Source organism: Simochromis diagramma, unplaced genomic scaffold (genome assembly GCF_900408965.1).
Source record: "Simochromis diagramma unplaced genomic scaffold, fSimDia1.1 OVJJ01000802.1, whole genome shotgun sequence".
Lineage (NCBI taxonomy): Eukaryota > Metazoa > Chordata > Actinopteri > Cichliformes > Cichlidae > Simochromis > Simochromis diagramma.
In genome coordinates this window covers 17706033-17722611 of record NW_024387492.1, presented here as the reverse complement: position 1 = coordinate 17722611, position 16579 = coordinate 17706033, and the positions used below count along the sequence as shown (strand labels likewise).

At 39.6% G+C, this 16579-nt stretch overlaps 1 protein-coding gene and 2 non-coding genes across 4 annotated transcripts in view; 1 reads left to right on the top strand and 2 right to left on the bottom strand.

Annotated features, from left to right (window-relative positions):
- Positions 1-122: 122 nt before the first annotated feature.
- On the bottom strand, positions 123-195 carry trnaa-agc. Its single transcript has one exon. It is a non-coding gene; the product is annotated as a tRNA-Ala (tRNA).
- A 543-nt stretch (positions 196-738) lies between these two features.
- Positions 739-811, top strand: trnaa-agc. Its single transcript has one exon. It is a non-coding gene; the product is annotated as a tRNA-Ala (tRNA).
- A 1939-nt stretch (positions 812-2750) lies between these two features.
- LOC120725207 (up-regulator of cell proliferation-like) overlaps positions 2751-16579 on the bottom strand; it is a 31619-nt gene continuing 17790 nt past the window's right edge. The window contains exons 2-3 of one of the 2 annotated variants that reach the window (XM_040017965.1): positions 9370-9441; positions 2751-8204 (exon numbers count right to left, since the gene is read on the bottom strand). In XM_040017965.1, the coding sequence (XP_039873899.1) occupies positions 3550-8204; positions 9370-9397 (4683 nt within the window). In that variant the 5' untranslated portion in view covers positions 9398-9441 and the 3' untranslated portion in view covers positions 2751-3549. The remainder of the gene's footprint in view (positions 8205-9369; positions 9442-16579) is intronic. The other variant, XM_040017966.1, reaches the window with a different exon arrangement.

The following is a 16579-nucleotide window of genomic DNA, read 5'->3' as shown; positions in this document are numbered from 1 at the left end:
CTCAAGGGAAGTTACGAAGATTCTCTGCACAGAGGGTTTTTTTATACGACAGGCTTGGATTTCTCGCCCTGCAGTGATCTGTTTTAGTGTATGTCTGCTTTTAGTTCACGGTTAAATAAATTTGGAGGATGCGGGCATCGATCCCGCTACCTCTCGCATGCTAAGCGAGCGCTCTACCATTTGAGCTAATCCCCCACTGATGTCCACAGTTGATCACAGGAATCCTAGGCTCTGACAGTTGACCGTGACCGTGGAGCACTGGAAGCAGGAAAGGCAAGGAGGAACTATCCCAGTATAATTTCCAGAAGCAAAGCCCACGTGTGTCCGTTAACAGCATGTGTGATCAGTTAAAGGTCACTAAAGTAGACTTGTCTTAGAGTACTGCACCTCTAGTTATTAAGTTAAACATGTAAACAGGGTGACCCAAGGTCTCACAATGGTTTGATCCCAAACCTCTGCTGATAATGACCCATGCCTTTTTTCAGTAAATGGTAAAAGTTACTACACGCCTCCCTCTTCTCATTTGCTGTGGTTAATGCTGTGGGATATGATTTATTTTTGGTCCTGCGTCAATACACAGTCCGAAAATATCTGTTCGATTGACCAGATTAATTTTACTTTCATCTCTGAAATACGCTATATGTATTTGCTGGTGATTCGCTTCAAAGTCCAACCTTTCTTACACATTTTAAGACTATTGCTCGCTGTCTGATGACGTCACTCGGCGGAGTCTCATGTGGGGGATTAGCTCAAATGGTAGAGCGCTCGCTTAGCATGCGAGAGGTAGCGGGATCGATGCCCGCATCCTCCAAAGAATATTGTTTTATGCACAGTGAAATACCTGGAAAGTTTAGTTTAACCGTCTGGGTTTGTTCAAAATCAATACCCTTTTATCTTGTTCGTGGCCAAAAGTGTCCAGGTCTGTAATTTTTATTATTTTTATTATTTTTGCCATTTTTCTGCATAAAGCTTTTAACTAACTTCAGTTCTTTCCATAAATATAAAATAGTTATTAATTTTTACATTTTTGACCCTTTAAAAGCCAGTTTGATTGTCCACTGCACTAGATGGAAGACAACCTCAAATCTCACAATTATATATATTTGCAGTGCTACCGGAATTTCTTGTATTATTAATAGTACATTAATAGACATGTAATTTATTCACATCAACACTGATTATAATGCATAGTTATTTTTGTGAAGGGAGAGCAAAAACATAAAAACTCCCTCTCAGCTTGTTCGTGGCCAAAAATGACCCATGCTTTTTTTCAGTAAATGGTAAAAGTTACTACCCTCCTCCCTCTTGTAATTTGCTGCGGTTTATGCTGTGGGATGTGATTTATTTTTTGGTGCTGCGTCTCCAAGAAGAGAATAAAAAGTCCGAAAATATCTGTTCAATAACCAAAATTAATTTTACTTTCATCTCTGAAATACTTTTTCTTACACATTACATATTTTAAGACTATTTATCAGTGTATGATGACGTCACTCTACCAGCTCAAATGGTAGAGCGCTCGCTTAGCATGCGAGAGGTAGCGGGATCGATGCCCGCATCCTCCAAAGAATATTGTTTTAGGCATCCTCACAAAAACATATATGTTTGCACAGTGAAATCCCTCTCATCACTTACTCGGACGGTTCAGTTTAACCCTCTGGGTTTCTTCAGAATCACTACCCTTTCAGCTTGTTCGTGGTCAAAATTGTCCACCAACATATTAGGTCCGTAATTTTTATTATTTTTTATATTTTTATTATTTTTAAACCCCTTGTTTACGTTTACAAAATGCTATAAAATTAATATATCTTTAAAAAAATCCACTTTCATTGACTTGATTTTAATTCAAATTCAGAACTTTAACCCTTTAAATACAATTGACTTTCACAGTCCAACCTCTCTCACACATTTTAAAACTATTTATCGGTGTCTGGTGACGTCACTCACTGACTGATTCAAGCGGCTTGTAATATTATTGGCCACCAGATGCCACCAAAGACGATGGTGTTAAAAAGTAATGAACCTTTGAGTAATGAACCCTTTTCTATACAAGCTTCAGTGTTTCAGAAAACTTAAATTGGCCAACACTAGTAACCTCATCGTGGTTTGGGAACAGCTGTGTGAAGGACCAAAAAGCTCTCCAGAGAGTGATCCGTACAGCAGAACGCTGCTGCAGGATTGCTCTCCCCCCGCTTCAGGACACCTACACCAGGAGATGCCGGACTAGAGCAGCGCAGATACTGAAGGACCCGTCCCATCCTGGCAACAAACTGTTCCAACTTCTGCAATCTGGTAGAAGGTTCCGCATCTTCCGGGCAAGGACAGAGAGACTCAAGAGGAGCTTCTATCCCCAAGCCATCCGTGCCCTAAACACACACACCCGCCCTCTCACATCATCTATAATTGACTGAGTCAGGACTCTTCCAGACACTCTAAACCAAGGAACAATGTACATTTCAATTCCTTTAATTTTAAATATGTTTATATTGTCTATCCTGTAAAATAGTCAGATGTCTATTCATATTAATGTACAGAATTCACCTGCTTGCTGCTACTACTGCACATTCACCCAGTGTATATACTAAATGTCTGTATATATATATATATATATAATGTTCTTCCTCTACACCCCCCCCAATTTTTGCACATGTCAAGGAGCGTGTCAGGCTACATTTCACTGTGTGTTATACTTGTATAACCATGCATGTGACAAATAAAGAACCTTGAACCTTGAACATAAAACTTAAAGTGTATTCAAAGTAAATAAAGTTTATTTATTTATTATACAGACTTTAAAGATAAACATTTTCTGTTGATGTAAAACTCTAATGTTAGAGCACTTGCTTCACATGCACAGGCAGTTAAAAAGAAAAAAAAGTTGGCAGACAGTAAATCTAGTTTAGGGTAAGTCTTTCTTTAACAGTGACTATTTTACTATTTAAACTATTTAAAGCCCAGTAACAGAAAGGTCTGGGCTTTCCTTGACATCAAGGAAAGCATCATGGGAAAAAGTAAAAGTAAAATATTTAGAAAAAGTCTGAAATTACATGATCAGCTGTCTCCCCTCAAAAAACAGAAATTCATGATATAATTTTGAAGCAAGTATTTTAAAGTTAAATTACTTTTTCATATTAAAATATTTCATTTTGGGAAAACAGAGGAAAAGAAAAATATAAATGATCATGTTGCAAAATAATGTTATTACATATTCTTTGTAGTGAATATAAAACATCTACAATAATGAATAAAAAACAGGAAAACTTCAGAAAATCGAAAAGTCTGAAGAGCAAATAAAATAAGATAAAAAGAAAAAGCTAACAATGTTCTCTAAAAAGAGGTAAAACTAACTATTTGTAGTTTATATCAAGGACACAATACAAAATAAAATATTAAAGCTTGACATCTTTCAGCCAAGTAAATCATTTACTATTTGTATTGATTCATTTTTATTTGGACTGATCTTCATAATGATGATGTCCTGTATCTTAAGTGCGCATCAGTCCTTATTTAACATTGTTTTCTTCAATGATATTTGTTAGGATTGTACTTAATTCACTTCATGTTGAATGCTTCTGTTAAGCCTCTCAGTGCTTGTTCCTTTGTGATGCTTCTCCAGGCCTGTGGAACATCAGCTGGCTTGGCGTCATATTTTTCAGCAAACTGTTCATTGTGTTTCACTAAAACATACTTCCAATAGTCCGATGCTTCTACAGAAGGATCTGCTGGAATGTGCCACTCTGGATAATACGTTTTGTAGTCTTTGTAAGGATGCCATTCCTGCTTAGTGAGTGCGTTACAAAATTTACTTCCACTGTACACATCAGTTGTACATAATGTTTCGACCAGCTTCTCTGTGTCAAGGTTTCTATATCTGCCAAGACCTTGTGGCCGATGTACAGTTGCATGATGCTCAGTGTGTTCTTTCCCTCCAGCCTCACAGGGCACTTTACAAAATGGACACTGTTGTCCACAACCAAACACCCGCTTGAAAAGCTCGTCATGTGGTCTGATTGGAAGCTTTTCCAAATCTGCAGCAATATCTTTGGATTTTGAGAATTCCTGCTGAAGTTCTGCTTTTAAGTCTTTTATTGAGGTCTTGAGACTTTTGATAAATGGATAACATGTGCTTTGGATTTGAAACAGGATGGCTTTTTCATCCTCCTCTGATAATAAGATGTCCTTAATTAGATATTTGTGCATGCTGTTGATGAACTCTGTGATGCTTTCCTTGTTATCTTCAAGGTGAGTGCCATCCTTTGCTTTTGATGCCTTATTTAACGCTTCTGTGATTTTTGTAAATATGACCTGCAGGATCTTGTTTTTCAGTTTGCATAAAGTTTCATCCTCTGACATTTTTTGCTTCACGTGCTCATAAATCCAGTTCTTAACATACATTTCATAGTTACTGATGTACCTCACAAAACTATTAAAGTCTTCTTTTTGAAGTAATTCTCTCTGAATGTTGTACTGGAAATAAGAGCGGGAACTGTACTCTGTTGAATGACAGCTGGTCACAATCTCATCTACAATATCTACTCCCAGTGATCTGTTGACATAGTCTTCCACTGCAGGTTTGATGCAAACTCTGGCAAAATCTTTTGCTTTTCGTTGGCAGTGATCTCTGTCTTTGTACAAATCGAGAAAGTCTGACAAGTACTGATTCTTGAGCTTCTCCAGCTGATTTTGAGGATTGTTTTTGTACAAGAACTTTTTGTGCATTTCCAGGAACTGCCTTGTGGCAAAGCTACAAATGTGAAGTTTCAGGTCAATCTCAAACTGTATATTTGTTTTGTGGTGTTTGTAACTGTGTTCAAGGAAACTATCGATTTTCTCCAAAAGATCCCTTGCAAACGACTCATGGTAATCTCCATTTGTCTTTACTGTATCAAGTAAAAACTGTGTCCAAGATTCAATTGCACTGTCTGCAGAGCTCTGACAATCACGTAGGAACCAGTTTTTGACCATTTTGAACCAGGAATCTAAATGGGCATTTTTAACTTTAAATGGCTGTTTTCCATATTCTTTTAAGTCAACCTGTAAATCCTTGTTGACTTTCCGGTTTAAGAAAATTTTTTTCAGTTGCATCAGGACTGATCCTGCGATATCTCGGTGTTCCAGACCACACACATTTATTGTTGCGTCTGTCCACATCTTTTCAAAAACATCCATCAGCTGTTCATCTGACAGAGATGATTTTTTGCAGTTACCCAAGAGCTTCATGACCTGCTCTTCAATCACATCTCTGTATTTTCTCTGTATATCTTGAGCCTTCTTTTTGCTAATCTTTAGCTGGAGGGCACAATCCAGTTTAATGCACACAGACTGTTGAATTTCTTTGGCAAGGCCAATAATACTTTTAGAGAAATCGTTCTTGTATTTCTCTATCAAATTTACATCTCTGTCTTTCCTTTTATAATAGTGACGTAGTTTCTCCATCATTAGCTTTTGTTGGTCTGTTATTTTGTCAGACAGTTGAGATTTTTTGGAATGAACCACTTTTTCCCAAGTGTTAACTTCTGATTCATTGTCAGTATTTAAGATTTCTAGCTCTGCTTCTGTCTGCCAGCAGAAAATGTGTTTTCTGAACTCCCACTCCCATTGACTAAACTCTTTGCAAAGGTTGTCATAAGCATGAGCCACAAGAGTGTTTCTGAAACTAAAGATAAAGTTTTCATATTTGACTGCTCTCCACAGACTTTTCATCCATTCGAGAAAATCTGGGATCTGTGTGGCTTTTCTATCTCTGTCATCTTTCATTATTTCCAAAAGATTTTTCTTGAAATCTGCTACAGCTTCACTGTAACCTGTGTTCACTGGTGCCATTGGTGGGGTTCCAAGCCAGAGTCCAGGGATGTTCCAGTGGTTTTTTTCAATGTCATAGTCCAGCACATCAGTGAATGCATTAATAGAAGGTTGCTTTTCCATTTTAGCTGCAATTTTGGTCATTTTATTTAGCTGGTCCAAAACATGTTTCCTCTCTGTCATGCACTTGGAATGAGCTGAAACACCAGCAACATTTTGGTGTACAAAATGACAAACTGGCTTTTTACCAATTTGCCTCATCCTCAAAAATGCATGCACTGTGATTTGTAGGATATCTTTCATTTCAGTTGCGTTCTCCATTGCGATGTTGATAATGGTTACATCACTTAGACCAATGACAAAGGTTGCCAGCTGGTTGTCGTGCTCATAACTGTCTTCTAGCTGTGCCATGTCAGGAGATTTTAGACCTTCTGTATCAATGAGAACTATGAAGTCATACTTCAGCTCGGTTTTTAAATCTTCACCAACTTTGAGGAAGACCATATAAGCCCCTCTTGTGCATCGGCCACTGCTGACAGGAAACTGCACACCAAACATGGTGTTGAGGAGTGTTGATTTCCCTGTACTTTGAACACCCAACACAGACACTACCAACAGTCTGCTCTTCTCTCCAACCTTCTTATGAAGCTCCATCAGCACATCTGCCACCCATCTCTCTGGAATATTGGAAGCATCTCCATCCAAGAGTTCTAAAGGATATCCATCAAGCAGCATTTTAGCTACAACACTTGGCAGAGCAACTATTTCATCAACAGTTTTTTGTGAGTGCAAAGAAAACTCATAGATCAGCCCCATCTCTCTCATGTAATGCTCTATTCCTAAAGAGCTCTCCAGCAAAGCTTGATCCAGCTCTGCAATGAGTTTGGACTCTTTCTTCCTGCACTCTTCTTTAAATTTCTTCCTCAATGCGGAGAGTTTTTCCCGTGATTTTGTATCAAGCTTCAGTTTCATCCATTTTAGGAAATAGTTTTGTTTTTCCTTGTTGTTCGTAGATAGGTTAGCAATAAAAGTTCTCATTGCTTTGGACAATTTGTAGGTACTTTGCACCTTCTTAATTTGCTTCACTTCTTGCTGGAGCTGACATTTGTACTCTTCCAGTCCTGAGTCACCAAAATCTTTTAATCTACACTGTTCTTTTTCCAGCTGTGACAACCTCTTCCAGTTATCTCCCTGCAGAGGAAGTTGTTGCTTCTTGTAGTCGGATATATTGCGGACTCCAATGCCCCTCATAATCTCTTCAGCTGCCTTTTCTTGGTTTTCACTCCTGCATTCATCCACAGACAAACCAAGTTCAACAGCTTTGTCAAACATGTTGATTATTTTCATTGTGGGTACATTTGAGGTCTTAATAGTTGCACAAATATTTTTTGAAAACTCAACAACGTTCATGTTTGAGCGTTTAATTTTGATGCTGGATTTTGGTAAATCTAATTTTTCTTGTGTTGCCTTCACAGACAATATGTCTTCTTTTGCTTTCCTGTCTTTGACATCAACTACCAAGAACAGTTTTGTTTTCACATTTGGTAGAGAAAGCAAAATCTTCTGCTCATTTTCTTCAACTTTGTCCAGGAACACAAAGACAGCAGTTGATACTTGGTAAAGAAAATTGAATTGTGTGAGCGACCCACAAATGTCTCCTCGCAAATTAGCGAAGGTAGCTGGCTCTGGAAAAATGTCAAGATTTTCTCTTCCACTGGGCAGGTACCAACAAACCTCAACCAGTCCATTGGCAATTTTCTTTTCAATTGCTCCTCCTTCCATTTCTCTGTGAATGAAGTAATTGTGATTCTGTTGACCCCGGCTGAGAATCATATTCAAAAGCTGTGACTTGGATAGGCTGCAGTTTTTCAGCCTCACAAATGAATAGAGTGGTATATTTGCTTGAACAATGTTGTCTTCAACAAAGTGTTTTGATTGAGATAACTCATGTGTAAGCCATTCTTTGACAATGTCTCTCAGAGCCCAAAGCATCAGGTTACACTGACTATTTTTACTATGAGGCATCAACAGTGGGACAGAAAACTGGCACATTGACATCTTGAGGGTCATTTGCTGTTGCAAGAAGCTGTCAGCACATTTGAAAAGTGCTACTATGATGTCAGCTGGGTTAAACCTATCGTCAGTGTCATCTGTGGGGCAAAAGTCAAGGTCATATTGATCATTAAACTGATCCTTCTCATGGTTATTATTCGGTACCTGTGTACAGTTCCTGCACTCTGCATTGATTTTAAACAATCTTCTAAAGAAGCACCATGGTATATCTTCCACTGACTGAACAGGATGATCATATGTGTTGCTTTTGTTGATTTCTAATAGAAGTTGCAGAGTCAGCTTGTTGGGATAAAATTTTTCCAGTCCAAGTTTGGTGATAAAGTTTAACAGGCCTAAAGAAGACAAACAGAGAAGTTGAAATTAAAGACAACAATTATAAAAAGAACTTCTCTAAAATCTGTAACTGTGCTTTATATGTTTGTTATTTAACTATAGATATAATTCAGTTTTTTATTTTTTCTGGGTGAATGAAATATTTCAAACATAAATAGAATATACAGGAAAGACAGGATGCAATCAATGTACCATTTCAGTGGATACTTATATAACTAGATCACCTGTTATTTGTCTTTAAACATCTTGTAATGTGTTCTGTTGCTTCGGAGTTTTTCTTCAAAAATAAAATGGGATATAAATCAATAATAAGAAACTTTTCTAAGCCTGTGTGGCCTTTTGGGCAAACACTGAAAAGCTGAAGACTGAGTGACAACTTTATTTTTTTTAATTGAAATGCCCCTGTAGCAATAAGAAAATACTAACAAGCATTTTTTATGTTTAAACAGCTGAAGCTACCATTATCATTAGCTTCAACTGTTTGTGCACAGACTAGAATTATGCAGAAACTACATCAGTGAAACACAGTCAGAAATTATGAAATCTTTAGGACTTATAATTATTAATCCATAACTGGTGTTTGGTTAATGTTGCTTTATCTACTGTAGCACAACATAAACTCAACTGGCTTTTTTGTTAAAATTGCCCAGGTGACCCAACTTTGGAAACAGTGATAATACTGCATGACAGTTGTGTCGAGTAGAAACTAATTCAGACTGTGGTGTGTGGCTAAACTCTGGATTGAAGCTCTCTTATATTAGACAACCACTGTTTTGTTGCCACAGGCTTAGATGACCATAACGACCAACAACAATTACTAAATTTCTGAATTTACATTAATTCATTTATAGAATTTAATATTTTCTTTATTGTTGTTTTCCTTTTCATTAATAGATTTTAAACAACTATTTTAGCAGGTTCCCTTTGACTTTAAAACATTAAACTGGCCCTGGACCCTTTTCTTTAAAGAAAAGTAAATTGATTGTTGATGATACTAAGAAACTTATTACATTTAACTCTTTGAACTGTTGAAATTATTCTCGTGGTGGCAAACACTAACTACTATGATGAAACAGAGGAAAATTACATGCATGTAAACATAATGCCTAATACCTTTTAAATGAGAAATTTTGACTAACAGCATTAATGTGTATAGCTGTGTACCTGGAGTCTTGTCTTCTGTGTCCATCATTCATGAATCTGATTGTTCCTCTGTGTCCTCTTCTCTATAAACCTAAAGACAAAATATTATTTACTTAATATAGAGTTATGAAAAATAATACTTTGACATTAATCAGTCAAACAGAAACAATGAATGCTTTACTTAATACAAAGATTACTAACCATGATTTTCACTTCTGAATAAAACTGAATAAAAATGTATTTTTGATTTACTGATGTGTGATAGGTTTTATAGTATTTTATAGTATTGTCACGGCTAGGGCAGCAGTCATGTGTTGTAGTGAGAAAAGGATCCAAAATGCAGGTACAGGCTGGGGTGCAAGTGAGTGTTTATTTGTAATTAAAGTGAAGTACAAAACAGGAAATAAGGAACAGGGAGCAACTAAAGCCTAAACTGGGAAAACTAATACCTGAAAACATGAGGACATGCAGGGAAAGGAGAGCAGAGAGACACGAGGAATACCAAAATACACAGAGTAAAGCAGACGACATTACGAGGGACACAGGCAGACACACACTATAAATACACACAAGGTAATGATCCCTCATTACCTTGTGTGTATATGACACACAGGAGGGGACCACAGCTGAACTAATTCACAAGACGAGACACGGATCTACAAAGTAAAACAGGAAACACACAGACTGTTTTACAACACCAACTCAGGAACACGAACAGAGCACAGAGGAAAGACGCAGGTAGGGCTGATAAAACACTAAAGCACTAAACACAAGAACCAAACCCTAAGAACTAATACAAAATAAGAATAAACACAAAACACAAGTTGATACCAAACATGAAACACAAAACCCTTGTGTTTGCGCTGAGCAGAGACGCCAAACGTTGCGCCCCTCCCCCCTCTGCTCAGCGCTGAGCTGAGGGGGCGGGGACGGTAGTTACACTCGCAACAGCAGTAGCACACAACACGAGCAGGAGGGAGAGGGAAAGAAAGACAGCCGGGAGCAACAACAAGAGACAACACCGTCACATTGGAAAGGTACAGTAAAGAAAATGAGTGACACCAAGAAAAGAAGCAAAGTCTGGAGTCATTTCAATCTTATTGACAAAACAAGGCAGAGTGTAGAGCAGGGGTGGGCAACTCCAGGCCTCGAGGGCCGGTGTCCCTGCAGGTTTTAGATGTGTCCTTGATCCAACACAGCTGATTTAAATGGCTACATTAGCTCCTCAACATGTCCTGAAGTTCTCCAGAGGCCTGGTAACGAATGAATCGTTTGATTCAGGTGTGTTGACCCAAGGTGAGATTTAAAACCTGCAGGACACCGGCCCTCGAGGCCTGGAATTGCCCACCCCTGGTGTAGAGTCTACAAGAAAAGGATATCATATAGAGCCGGCTCCACAAACAACATGCACAGGCACCTAAGAACTGTCCACCCATCAGTGCAATGGGAAGTGTTACAAGTTCAAATATTGAGGAGGGATACAGGAGGGATTCAAAATCACAACACTGGTCCAGGAGGGTTAGGTCAAACGATGATTTTAATGAACACACGTGTGGGGAGATCTACACCCAATAGGTAGGATCTTCGCCCAATAATACACAAGCAGTTGTCTTTATTGCATCAGGGAATGTTTTCTGACGCCCCCTCTTGCGTCATCACATGCATAAGTTTCAAAACCACAAATGTTCTGTTGACAACTTGTAACACATTTAAAAAGAACATTCTCTCGTCTCCAAGCCAGGTGCTTCCTGTTCATCTTCTGACTCTCGCTTATTTCTGGAACATTAGATGCATGCTCTGCAACAAAACTGTCAATTCTGGAGGCACAAAATGCAGTTGCAAGAAAATATGTCTGAACTGTTACCTAGAATATAAGTCTACCTACAGTGTGTGTGGGGGTGTCTCGACCTCAATTGCACTCTGTTTCACCTCTCACCTCGCCTACTAAAACTCACAACCAGACAGAGGCCACTCTCATATGTGTAACAATCTAACTAAAACTATATATGTACAGTGGGGCAAAAGAGTATTTAGTCAGCCACCGATTGTGCAAGTTCCCCCACTTAAAATGATGACAGAGGTCAGTAATTTGCACCAGAGGTACACTTCAACTGTGAGAGACAGAATGTGAAAAAAAAATCCATGAATTCACATGGTAGGATTTGTAAAGAATTTATTCATAAATTAGGGTGGAAAATAAGTATTTGGTCACCTCAAACAAGGAAAATCTCTGGCTCTCACAGACCTGTAACGTCTTCTGTAAGAAGCTTTTCTGTCCCCCACTCATTACCTGTATGAATGGCACCTGTTTGAACTCATCATCTGTATAAAAGACACCTGTCCACAGCCTCAAACAGTCAGACTCCAAACTCCGCCATGGCCAAGACCAAAGAGCTTTCGAAGGACACCAGGAAAAGTATTGTAGACCTGCACCAGACTGGGAAGAGTGAATCTACAATAGGCAAGCAGCTTGGTGTGAAAAAATCAACTGTGGGAGCAATCATCAGAAAATGGAAGACATACAAGACCACTGATAATCTCCCTCGATCTGGGGCTCCACGCAAGATCTCATCCCGTGGGGTCAAAATGATCATGAGAACGGTGAGCAAAGATCCCAGAACCACACGGGGGGACCTGGTGAATGACCTGCAGAGAGCTGGGACCAAAGTAACAAAGGTCACCATCAGTAACACACTACAACGGCAGGGAATCAAATCCCGCAGTGCCAGACGTGTTCCGCTGCTGAAGCCAGTGCATGTCCAGGCCCGTCTGAAGTTTGCCAGAGAGCACATGGATGATACAGCAGAGGATTGGGAGAATGTCATGTGGTCAGATGAAACCAAAGTAGAACTTTTTGGTATAAACTCAACTCGTCGTGTTTGGAGGAAGAAGAATACTGAGTTGCATCCCAAGAACACCATACCTACTGTGAAGCATGGGGGTGGAAACATCATGCTATGGGGCTGTTTTTCTGCCAAGGGGACAGGACGACTGATCCGTGTTAAGGACAGAATGAATGGGGCCATGTATCGTGAGATTTTGAGCCAAAACCTCCTTCCATCAGTGAGAACTTTGAAGATGAAACGAGGCTGGGTCTTCCAACATGACAATGATCCAAAACACACCGCCCGGGCAACAAAGGAGTAGCTCCGTAAGAAGCATTTGAAAGTCCTGGAGTGGCCTAGCCAGTCTCCAGACCTCAACCCCATAGAAAATCTGTGGCGGGAGTTGAAAGTCCGTGTTGCTCGGCGACAGCCCCAAAACATCACTGCTCTCGAGAAGATCTGCATGGAGGAATGGGCCAAAATACCAGCTACTGTGTGTGCAAACCTGGTAAAGACCTATAGTAAACGTTTGACCTCTGTTATTGCCAACAAAGGTTATGTTACAAAGTATTGAGTTGTATTTTTGTTATTGACCAAATACTTATTTTCCACCCTGATTTACGAATAAATTCTTTAAAAATCCTACCATGTGGATTCATGGATTTTTTTTTCACATTCTGTCTCTCACAGTTGAAGTGTACCTCTGGTGCAAATTACTGACCTCTGTCATCATTTTAGGTGGGGGAACTTGCACAATCGGTGGCTGACTAAATACTTTTTTGCCCCACTGTATATCCTCTTCTTCTTTGGCTCTCGGAGGAGGCGGACACACTTTTTCTCCTCTCCCTTATCTTCCCTGCTTATGTCCTTGTCTAGTCTCGTGGTTTTTTTTGTATTTTCCCTGAAACATTCTCTCACAGTCTGTTCTCTAAAACCTAAAAGAGGAATTATGGATTTGATCAACTGGTCCCTAAATGCAATTGACACCCCTTTCTCAACGAGAAGTTTGGGCTTGGGTGAGCCTGAGTGCTGAAGATATCTACCTATTCGGAACCATGGTAACAGGGTTCTGGCTGATCGGAGCTGGCTTGGCCCTGACTTATCAAAGAATTAAGAAAGCGGAACCGGCTGTTCAAACCCCCACAAGGCTGCCCACTGGGATTGGAACGATGGGAGAGGCGTGAGTTTCTCAAAATGGGCTCATTGAGTCAGTCATCTTGGAGAGGCTACGGCTGCTGTGAATACTCAGAATAAGATCTCTGACTGCAGACTGGATACATCTCGGAAGGGCTAGCCCGGAATAACATCTCTGGGCGCAAATTGGATGACATTTCGGGGAGGCACACTGCCGTGAGTTCTCAGAAATTGGCTCCTTGAGCACAAGAAATGACAACATCACAGAACGCAAGTATGGCGAAGCTCGCGGCTCTCCAACGGGAGATTGAGAGACCAGTGTTGGACTGTAGAACTGCTTTGAAATTCATGTGAGTTGTTCGCACTAAAGTAAAAAATACCATCACTTCATGCGGATACCCTCTCAGCACCAGCTGCAAGGCCGGAGCTGAACAAAAACTCCCTGATAACGACTGTGTTTAGTCTGTTCCTTCCCATTCCATGCAAGGCCACCTGGGTTGGCTGGAAGACTGTTTACTTAGCCTAGCAGGGCGAAGGACACTGTCTCAGCTGAACTATGGACACGCACACACATACATATACTGATACTGATAAGCACTCACTGACGCATCACCCTCCCTACCCCGGATCCAACGCCACCTCCAACGCTTACCTCCCCTCTGATGTGGGCATCGGGTCAGTTGGAGGCGCAGTCGAAGATTGCGGCGGTCCCAGATCAGATGTACACACTGGAACTCTTTCCCATGTTGCTTGTCTGTGTTTATTGTGCTATGGTGTGTTGATATCTGTGCATTCCTGTATTATCCTTCTGTATTACACATTTCGATGTTTTTTTTCCTCGCTACCTAGCCTGACCTGTCTCCCCAATGTGATGTTTGTATTGTATGTACGGTCGGCAAGGTCTGTCATCTCAGTTGTGGGCAAAAGACCTGCAACTGACAAATAAAGCCTATCTCATCTCATCATCATCTCATCTCATCACTAATTAAAGCATTTATATTGAATAAATGCTTTAATTAAATGCCACTACTCAAAGCTTAATAAAAAGAATATAAACGAATAAAAGATAATAATGAATAACCTGGTTATTCAAATAGCCTCATCCAGACAGCTCCTCAAAATAACCACCAAAAAATGCACACTTTACGGAGGAAACAAAGACAGTACACTTCCTGACTTATTCTGAGTCATCTGTTACCAAGCAAATGTGGAGATTAGGAAATTATTTTACTGTTACTATTCATGACCATTATCATTACTGTTGCATTACTTATTGTTTATCATTATCATTTCATCAGAGCATTTGATGTTACATTAAAGTCTGTATTTCAGTTGTTAGCTTAATTCATAGTAATCTTTCATTGCAGGTGCAACTGTAATTATGTTATACACATTGCATTTTTGTGCTAATTAAAGAGTTGAAGCTCGGTCAGTTAATTGATGATGGTCTGAAGCTTCGGTTGACGCGATGTTCGACCAATCTATTGAGTTAAGGTGACCTAAGCTTGGAAAGAATTGCATACATGCTTACAATACACTACATATAACCTGTAAACAGAATAGAGGCCTGTGTGCAGCCTGCTGCATTGGAGTTTGCCTGGTAACAGATGACTCAAACGGAGTCAGGAAGTATACTTCTAAAATGTCTTTGTTTGTCGAGTGAGGTCATGCACTGAGGTCAAGACACATAGGCTGCCTGCACACATACACAGTATATAGACTTTGCTCGAAACTGCAAAGTTGTTTTACCTGCGTACGTGACAGTTTAGTTCCACAAATAAGTGAAGTGCAGTAAATGAAATAACAGGAAGCATCTGGCGGTGGCGGAGGAACAGAGGAAGGAACTGTTCTTTTTTGAATGTGTACAAGCTTGGGATTACTGGAACTGATGCATGTTAGTTATCTGCTTTGACGCATGATGCTCGTCATCAACTATGTTATATATATATGACTGCTCATTTATTGTTTGGGGGAGATCGAGGCTGATGTTTTGCAGAGCTCATCTTCACCACACATGTGTGTAAATAAAATCATTGTTTTGACGCACAATGGACCTGCAGTCGTTTGTCTCTTACCTCAAAATACGAAATCAGGACACAAACTCAAATGCAGCAGGTTGCTGAATACACTCAGGCCTCTGCATCAGCTACTATTTTACTGTAAGATTAACCTTCTAAGCTCCACGTCACTCATACTCTGCTTAGTTTCACTTTCGCAAGCACGCTCTGCAAAAGCATGCAGTTTCCTGTCTACTTTGGCACAGAGTGTACTCAGAGTCGAGCCTTCCTTTTATAACCCAATATAATCAGCATATAATCATTTAAGATTATAGATTTAACTCAACAGTTTAAAGTGGTTATAACTGCACCTGTAATAAAGGCTAATTGGGTGCCAATATGTTTAAACATCTGAATGCAATATCAATGCTGTAGATTATGTTATTAATGCAATGGTAATGATGATAGTTATGAATAGTAGCAGTAAAATAATTTCTTTAATCCCACACTCCCTCTCATGACCCTCTTTTATAAAAAGAGGGTCACCACACTTCATGGACAACCTCATGTCATCTAGTTGGTCCAGTAATAAACGCCAGCTCCCACTTGAGAACACTTCATGCTAAAGTGGTCTGTGCTCCTTTTCTGGGACCCTCTCTCGTGGAAATCTTCTCCTGTAAAGGATAGAAAACAAACAGCCTCTCTCTGCTAGACCTCACTAATCTACTGTGTTCATCTAATGTTCCTTTAATCATTCAAAGTTGTTTCACAATATCATGTTCTGGGCTCTATCCTTTATATTAACTTTACTTAATCTCAATGCTCTTTATGTGTGTGAGCAACACTTTTAGTTTTATTAAACACACCCAGGGTAAGATATAAACCATCACCATCTGAGCATAAAAACAGACAGAGACGTTCCTCTTTCTGTCACTTGTTACTAGGCAAGTGTGACACACTAATGTGTGATCCCATCAGAAGTAGTACTTAAAAGAAAGAGAGATTTGTCACCGAAGTGAACTATGTTTAATGAGGTAGTTGCACCCCCCAGCCTCCGGGTGGCGCATTGTTCAGTGAGACAGAATAGCCAGGTCATAGGTCCTCCTCTCCAATATGGCAGAAGCGAGGCAAAGAGAAACTTCACCAGTCGTCTCTGTCTCATCATTTCCCTGTTTTGCAGGTTTGTAACCGGTAAAACTATATTAAAACGGTTGTAAAATATTGATAAGAAACACAGCTAAATGTGGGGGTATAAATCAGCGGGTAAACCCTGTT